At 30.7% G+C, this 9,168-nt stretch overlaps 1 protein-coding gene across 1 annotated transcript; it reads right to left on the reverse strand.

The window, feature by feature from the left end:
* Positions 1–1,061: 1,061 nt before the first annotated feature.
* LOC126737792 (terpene synthase) lies at positions 1,062–9,162 on the reverse strand. The gene is made up of 7 exons (XM_050442843.1): positions 8,965–9,162; positions 6,424–6,578; positions 6,219–6,363; positions 5,203–5,323; positions 3,551–3,690; positions 3,395–3,497; positions 1,062–3,325 (listed from the first exon to the last, which is right to left on the reverse strand). Exons 1-7 carry the CDS (start codon positions 9,037–9,039, stop codon positions 3,132–3,134), a joined length of 933 nt encoding a protein of 310 aa, XP_050298800.1. The 5' UTR covers positions 9,040–9,162; the 3' UTR covers positions 1,062–3,131.
* Between the last annotated feature and the right edge of the window lie 6 nt (positions 9,163–9,168).

The following is a 9,168-nucleotide window of genomic DNA, read 5'->3' on the forward strand; positions in this document are numbered from 1 at the left end:
ATCAAATTTGAAAATAAATTCAGAGAACGTAGAAACATGCAAAGTATGTTGCGACAAAGGTATATAGAAAATATAATTTTCAGAGGGCATATATATAGATGAAAATTTAAAAATAATTTTTATGTTATTATTAGGATATAATTTTCTTTCTAAATGTAATTTATTTATTAAAATTCAAGTGAAACTTCATTCCTTAAGGAGATGAATTCTTAGATGATTTTAAGAAGAAAGGTTCAAATACACTCTTGAACTAAAACATACTGAAGTTTTAAGAAAGAATATACTTTTGTTAATTATTACTAGCATAAGCTTCATAATAAAACTTTTTAATTTTAATAGTGGTAACATCCTTCGTGTTTGTTTAAATTTTTAATACAAGGGAATTGTTTAAGTTTTTTATGCTTTCCACTCATATGTTACAGTTCTAGCAACAAGAGTGCAAAAACTTCGAACCTCAAAGAGAAATTGCCAATCAAATCTGCAATGTTGCAGTTTCAAAACTAAATGCAGCGCAATTGTTGCTTCGCAGCGAGAAAGATCGGGACAGTATTAGCAAAATGTGTAGAAACATACTGAATATCAAAATAAAAGAAGAGATGCGAAGAGAGGCAAGAAAGAGGGAAGAAGCAAAATTAATGTCGTAAAAAGGCGAAAACCCTAAAGTAATGCTCACGAGCGGTTCCAGGGTCACAGAGGAAAGGGTTTTTTGTTTAGTTTTTCAATTACCTGTGTTGGTTCACTAATTACTATAACTTATTTACTTTTCTTACTAATTAGTGCTATTAAAACCCTACCAGTTCGCCTATTATTATCTAGTTCTTAATAATTTAACAGCGTATTTTGGACACTATTGTAATGTGGTCCAAAGAATTAACTCACTTAAAAGTATTCCATGATAAACATAAGCCCAATAATATTCAAGAAACAAATCGTAGGTGTTAATTTAGGATTGATATATAATCGATTAATACCTTTGAAGTTTTAATACGTTATAATACCCTTTAAAATAATATTAAAAAGGGTCTTAAATAAGGAAATTGAAATAAGGGAAACACCAGGTGTAGAGCCTACAGTTTAATTTTTTAATATAATGTAAATTTACAATGAAATGACCTTTATCACGAATATGCTTTATACAGTGCATCCCAAAAGTTATGTCTAAATTCATTTAAAATTCAGGCGTGTGTTCGAAAAAAAAACGCTCGGACCCGTCGATTTTTATTTCAAGTTGCGCATTTTTGTACGTGAAGTTTGTATATACAGGGTTGCTCAAAAATAAATTACGACCATCAACTTAATTTTTTCAAATGAAAGCACCATTTTTTTATTTCATTTTTGAATTTCGCGTGGAATTCTACGTATGTTTCATGCATCATGTCCTATACCTAAAGTCAACGGTTATCGAATAAAAGACGACCAAACATTATTATTGAAGTTCACCTTATACGAGTCACTTTATCTCTGAGAATTTTTATACAAAGCAAAATTCCATTCATTTGTCTTTTTTTATTGTTGGCTGGTAACCGCGTATTTTCATAGAAACTGTATTGACAGTTGTACGCTAAACAGATATTGTCAGGTGTAAAGTGTACGAGGAAAGTTGCGGTTTTCACAATGGTAAAGTTAAGGGAACGAGAAAAAATAGAAATTCTGTGCATGGTTGGGTTTGGTGAGAACACGTACTCAAAGAGAAGCTGCTCAATTATTCAATGAAATCGATCCTGATCGTCCTTCGACATGTCAAAAGGTGGTGAGTAGAATAGAGGCTAAACTTAGAGAATTCGGTCATGTTAGAGATCTGCCGAAATCTGGTCGTCCTGCTCGAGATGAAAATGAACAACTTAACGTTTTGCTTTCTTTGGAAGAAAATCTATGTACTCCTCTGTCGCAGATTGGGGCAAATTTACACATGGCGAAATCTATAGTTCACCGAATAGTTAAAAAGCACAAATATCACCTCTACAAAGTTATTCCTGTGCAAGAGTTATTTGATGACGATTTCGATATGAGTTTTGTGAACGCTTACAAAACATGTGCAATCTAAATAATAATTTAGTAACAAATATTATTTTTTCCGATGAAGCCACGTTCTGTTTGAATGGTAGTGTGAACAGACAAAATTGTCGATATTGGGCAACAAAAAATCCGCATTGGATGATGGAGGTAAGCACCCAGTACCCTCAAAAACTAAATGTGTGGTGTGGAATAGTGCGCGGAAGAGTAATAGGTCCCTTTTTCTTTGACTTTAACGGGACAAGTATATCTCGATTTTCTCCAATTTGAATTAGTTTCAGCATTACTAGCTTTATTTTCAAATACATTGTACCCAGACTATCCTGACGAAGAACTAATTTGCCAGCAGGATGGCGCTCCTCCGCAATATGCTGCCACTGTGCGTACATTTTTGGATGAAACCTTTCCCAATCGGTGGATAGGAAGGAGAGGACCTATCGAATGGCCTGCTAGGTCGCCTGACCTAACACCAATGGACTTTTTTTTGTGGGGATACCTCGAGTCGAAGGTATTTGTTAATAGGCCAAATAATCTAGACGACTTGAAAGAGAGAATTCGCAGAGCAGTGCGCGCCATAACTCCGGAAATGATTGAAAATGTGCAACGAGACTTTATTGATCGCCTTAAATATTGTCAAGCCGTGAATGGCAACCGTTTTGAATATTTAACTTAATTTTTGTTCTTTTTTTATTTGTTACATGAATCGTCTTTTTTTCGATAACTGTTGACTTTAGATATAGGACATGATGCATGAAACATACGTAAAATTTCACGCGAAATTCAAAGTTTAAATAAAAAAAAGGTGCTTTCATTTGAAAAAATGAAGTTGATGGTCGTAATTAATTTTTGAGCAACCCTGTATATACAAATTTTACGTACAAGAATGCGCAATTTGAAATAAAAATCGACGGGTCCGAGCGTTTTTTTTTTAACACACCCCTGAATTTTAAATGAATTTAGACATAAATTTTGGGATGCACTGTATATTAACATTTTCAGGCAAATAAAATTCATAAGTACATGTATACTTAAAGACAAATAAAGTTGTGTAAAAAGAAACATGTAAAAATACGTTTTTTTCTCATAATGTCTCCTTAAATTACATATTTTACACTTTTTTATTCCATTTTTGAAAGCGAATCTAATAAATCTTCCATGAGTTTATTTGGCCCTAATCGCTTAATTTCTTCTCTAGCTTCAAGTTCCAAATCCTGAAGTGTTTGCCTGGTATAATCGAAACTTCCGAACTTTTCTAATAATGCCACGCAATACTTCTTTACTTCGACGTCCTTTGGTCGTTGTCTAAGTATATCTATACAATTTTAGTTAAGACATATATTTTAGGACCCACTTGGTTAATATCAATATCAAAAAAGGATACGTATAATTTGTTGATCATCAGGTCTGCTTTTTATGGCGTGTATTATCGGAAAACTAAACTTGCCTTCCGTAAGGTCTTCACAATAGCTTTTGTGCAACATATACTAAAAAATCACAGTCTTAACCCTAGTGATTAATTTTTGTAGTCAATACTTACATATTTGGAATTTAAGTTAATATAGTCATCCCTAATTTGAAAATAAAGTCCTAAAATTGCAGTTATTTTGGTAAAATCCTCTTTATTGGAGCTAAATAGCTGCATAAGCCTTATAGCAAACATAAATAATCCACCCGTTTCTAAAATAAAACGGTTTAAAATACAAATGGAGTGAATATCTAATAAATTTTATAATTATTTTATTATTTGTTTATTATTATAAGTTTTTAATAGCCTCTTTTTTTTTATCATGTTTTTTCTATTTAGTCAGTTTTTGATGCAATAAGAACATTTTTCCTAGGCTTTTAAGAGTGGGAATGTTGAAGTTAACTGTATATACTGTAGTAATACACATATTATTTATCTATTGATGGACAAGATTAAAATATTTTTTTTTCAGAAAATATAGTATACTGCCCTGCTAAGGCAAGTTGTCCTAACTGCAAAAAATGGTTTTTAAGGTTAAGACGGTAAATGGCAATAATCTTTCGGCCTTCTAAACGAGAAAGTCCTATGTGTATTTGAAATACCCGAAATAGTACTGTTCATTTTGGCCTAACTGCAAAAACTGCAAGGACTCCTAAAACGAATGGTCTTAAATAGATTTTAGAAAAAGTTTATGATTTTACTGATTTTAGAGACTCAGTTCAAAATGCCAATTCAAGGAAAGTTAATGTCTTGGAAATGACTGTTTATAATTTTTTTACTTTTACTGATTATACTTCAAAGCAGAAACTTAATTACCGCGTTTATTTAAAAAATATAATTCGAATAAATTTTGAAAGATATTATATTATAAAGAAAAAATTTCTGATGAACTTAAGCAGTTGGACAATATATTTTTGGCTAAATTTTGCAAATATGAGCTAACCACGCCAAAACAAAGAAATGCTCCTAAGGGAATTAATTTAATTAGAAAAAAACAATTTAATCGGTAAATTAAAGGATCATATACCACCAAACAGGCTTTTATTTTGGGAAAATCTACCGATTTCATTGATTGATGATTCTGGTGAGATGAACTGTAAATGAATAGTTTTAAGAATTACAGGGTGTTTGGTGCATCATTTGGCAAATTTAATTGGCTGAAAGAAGAGTTAAAAAATGTTTAGCAAAAATTTAGCAAATAATAAACCTAACACCCTGTATATGTACCTTATCATCTATTTTTGTTTAAGTTTTTTTAGGCTCTAAAGTTGCTATTATTTGTTTTTCACTTGTAATATTTGAGCTTAGGATTTTGTATTTTTCTGTTGTTTAAATTGTCCTAACTACAAATATTTTGGAGAATAAAGAGAGTTAATAAACCTAACCCTAAATTAGTGTTATTTTAGAAAAAAAATATTCAGATTAAATAAATAAAAAAAGTGCATACAAATACATTAAAATGTGAGATTTCTCAAAACTAATATTTAGCAGTTAGGACAACTTGCCTAAGCAGGGCAGTATAGCCCTAATCACTATGGCACAGAATGGGATCTCAAAACTCTTAAAAGACATTTAGGCCTTTGTTAAAAGCCAATATTACGTATTTGGTTAATGAAATGCATTTTGATCATCTTGGTTCCTTAAAACTTTCGAGTTTTAAAGCAGATATTTTAAAAGTGAAACTTTTTAAATAAAGGAAAGGAATATTATTATAATATACTTACTTTTTATCACCATCTGTTTATATTCTTCCTCTGTTGGACAAGAAAAATTATCCCTCCAATAAATTTCCATTCCTTGACCTCTATATAATTCTAGAATTTGTTCTAATGCAATTGAGACGGCCTAAAAATTTAATAATTTTGGTTTTAGATACAAAAAAACTATATATAGGGTGTTCCGTTGATCATGTTACAAACTTCTAGGGCAGATAGAAAACGTCAAAAGAAAAACAAAAGTTCATATAAATATGGGTCCGGAAAAGCTTCCTCAGGGAGCTAGAGCTATTTGAAAATAACCTTTAAAAACCGCTCTTCATATAGTCGAGAAGCAGCTCTACCATTACATCGAACTTCCCCATAAATTAAAAGCATATCGGCGTATTCAGCAAAAGTGTAATCTTCCATTACTTAACCGTAATAAAAAGGGAATTAATATCATGTAAAAAATACTGACAGTGGCAAATTTAAAAAATACTGACAGTGGCAATGAATTAGCATTATTATTATTGTTAAAATAATTAATTCAGGTGCTGTATCTTAGTTTGGTTTTTGTCAATTTCCACAAAAACGGTAATATTTACCGACTTTTACTAAGAGCACCTTTTTTATGTAAAAAGCATAGGAACATCATAATCTAATGCCCAAACGGGCAGAAATTAAAGTCTTAAAGAAATGGGCCTAAATTTACCAAATACCCCCCTGATTCTGAAGCCCCTGGTAAATATTTTTTTTATTTAGTAGGTTCAAAAGAATAAACGTACTAACAATAATTTTCCTCCCAAAATTCGGTGCGGTAGCTAAAGTAGTTCCGGAGCTATTAAAAAAAAACTATTTTTTAAAGGTTATTTTCAAAGAGCTCTAGCTCCCTGAGGAAGCTTTTCCGGACCCATGTTTATATGAACTTTTGTTTTTCTTTTGACGTTTTCTATCTGCCCTAGAAGTTTGTACATGATCAACGGAACACCCTGTATTTATATAGTTTTTTTCTTGGTTGATGGTAATATATCATTTACGCTTACTTCTGGATGTTCCAATAATTGCACCCTTTCCAATGCAATAAATGAAGCATAATTGGCCGCATTAATAGTACTAGGAATCCCGTAAATTGAATGAGCCACTGGAATTCCTCTCCTTAGTATAGAACTATCTTGAATATCATCTATTCTGAAATATATTTATTGTTTTATCACAATGTTTTTAAAGAAAGGCTAAAAAAATACCTACAAGAGACTAGCGTTATGCAAAAGCTGCACAATATCAGCCACCATGTTTAGCTTTTCTTCAGGTACTTGTAACCAAAAATTAAAAGCCCGAGCTAGTTTTGGCCGATTTTCCTTGCCGGGCACTTGTAAAATATAACTAAGAGGTTCCAATAACTTCTACAAGAAAATCTAATCAATAAACTATAAACAATCATATTTTTTTTATATTATTATATTTAAATATAATTTTTTATATGAAGAGCAACAATAAAAATATAAAGACGAATTCTCAAGAAACTGATAATCATTTAGATATTATGTTATCCACTAATAAGAATGCAAATCAAAAGGAGAGGATCAAGCTCAACATAGTAATTATTCCTGGAAAGATATGTTGAGTAAGTAAAGAATTATTGAGAAAAGTAGAAGCTTTATCATTAATTTAAAATCTAAATAATTATTCTGATCATTGTGGTTTTTTTATTAATTAACTAGGGATTTGTTTATCAAATTATTTTAACACCCTTGTACATAAATTCGGTTTCTATATACTATGTGCAATCTGGGGAAGTCATTTTTATCATATAGGTTTAAAAGCAAACTTGCAATGTATAGAATGGACCTTGAAGAAGACGTCTAAATTAACATTGTAACGTCGGTCAATTTTTAAACAGGAGTTTACCCTATGCTTACTTGAACTATTTAAGATTAGGGTATTTATCAAACTAAGTAAATACCAATAATAGACATGTAAGTAGTACTGGTTATAATTTGTTTTGAAAGTGATAAAACATAGACAAGAACTGTTTAAGTAGATTACTCCAGATTATAGTAAATAACAGTAGTATAGTAAATAACAGATTTGTTTTTTTCTTTAATGTTGTACAGAATAGTTTATATGGAACATTTTCCAATATTTATTTAGCAGTTTATTTCCAACAGGCAAAGCCCAGTTACAGGAAAATCTACAATTAATGTTTTGAAAGTGTAAACAAGTATTAAATTACTATAAATTAAATAACAAAAAGAAAGAAAAATAAGGAAAACTTAAACTACTATAGTAACATCATGTATATATCAAAATTAAAGGAGATGTAAATTAACATTAGAATGAACAAAGAAAGGGATTCATGGGGGACAAGGGAAAAAAGGAAGAGAAAAGGAATTATGGTAACTGTTGGTTTGTCAGAGACAAAACTAGATCCTTTATGGAGCATACAAATATGTCACAGGTTGATGATACTGAATTAAAAATTCTGCACATTTGATGTACGGGATCCTGAAACCTAATATTAGTTCTGGCGCTATCTAAATCAAAAGTGATATTTGCTCTAGAAGCAAATTGTGGTACATGAAATAGAATATCGTTCAAGAGAGGAGGATAATTTATTTGATTATTGACCAACTTGGCTAAAAATTGCAGATTAAATCTACCTAACATCAGATCATGATCATGTCCCCTAACAGGATATATTCCATCCTCACGAAACATAAGAAACTTTAAAACCCTTCTCTGAACACTCTCGATGTAGCCAACATGGCATTCATAGAAAGGACACCACACCAAGGAACCGTATGTATTATGTTAAGAATTTCATTCAGTTATCATACTGGTTCATATTCTAGGGAAATCCTAGCGTCCATAAAAATGTTGGTTAGTTTTAAAAAAATTAATAGAGCTGTATATGTAAAAGCCTATAAAATTTAAATTTACACTGATCAATGATAGGTATGTTGTAATATAATGAGTAATATGAAACTAACTTTGACACAGTAGCCACTCTTGAATTGAATTGAATACAGGGAGAACCTTTTCTTGGCCCAATATTTCATTATTTTAATACATTAAAACTGTATCAAGAACTATACAAGATTCTTCCTTTCATTCCTTTGATCAGCCACTTTCTTTAACTAAAATTAAATAAACACTACTGAGTTTATACTCTCAAAAGGAATATTACAAGAACTTTGAATTAACTATTAGTTAATACACTGAAGTCTTTTTAACAGGACTTAATTATTTGTTGTACTGTACATTAGATTTTAGAGAATACACATTTTTTATGTACATAGTATTGGTACTTAAGGAAATAAAGAAACTTCAATTTTATTATTATTTGTACTTGTGGGTATTGTACCACCCAATTGTGGGCAAATAGTTCTTCGTCCTACAGATTTTGTTTGGATGCTTTGCTATTAAAAGCTATTATAATTGACCAACATCTTTTCTATACTCCAACCATACATACTTCTTTTAATCATCCCTTGTATTATAATCTAATAATATCACAAACATAACAGTAGTATTTTTGTATTGACATAGGTATTTGCAATAGTATTTTTTAAAATATTGAAAATTTAAGCCTGATCAATGGTGAATTTAAGCCTTAGAGTAAACAAGTGACACTTAGATATGTTGTACACTCTCTTTCTCTCTGGATATAGAATATCCAGACCTACCTTGAGAAATCAACGTAGAATTTAGGTTTAGTCACCTAACAGGAATGTAAATTATGAAAAATTGAGCAAATGTGTTATTAAAAAATAGTTGCAACATTCTCACCTCATCTTGATTTTTATCATTTGAACGACTATGAGGAACATTTGGGAAACTGGATGATTTTCCAAAATTTGCCATGATGTGTCTGGATTTTTAAACTAAACCTAATAATATGATTGAATTACTGAAATGTATTTACTTTATTTAATCATAAAAGATAAACAAATATTCGAATTGAACAGGAACGAAGCAACAAAACGTCAAAAA

The sequence above is a fragment of the Anthonomus grandis genome, chromosome 6, assembly GCF_022605725.1.
Source record: "Anthonomus grandis grandis chromosome 6, icAntGran1.3, whole genome shotgun sequence".
In the NCBI taxonomy this organism is placed as follows: domain Eukaryota; kingdom Metazoa; phylum Arthropoda; class Insecta; order Coleoptera; family Curculionidae; genus Anthonomus; species Anthonomus grandis.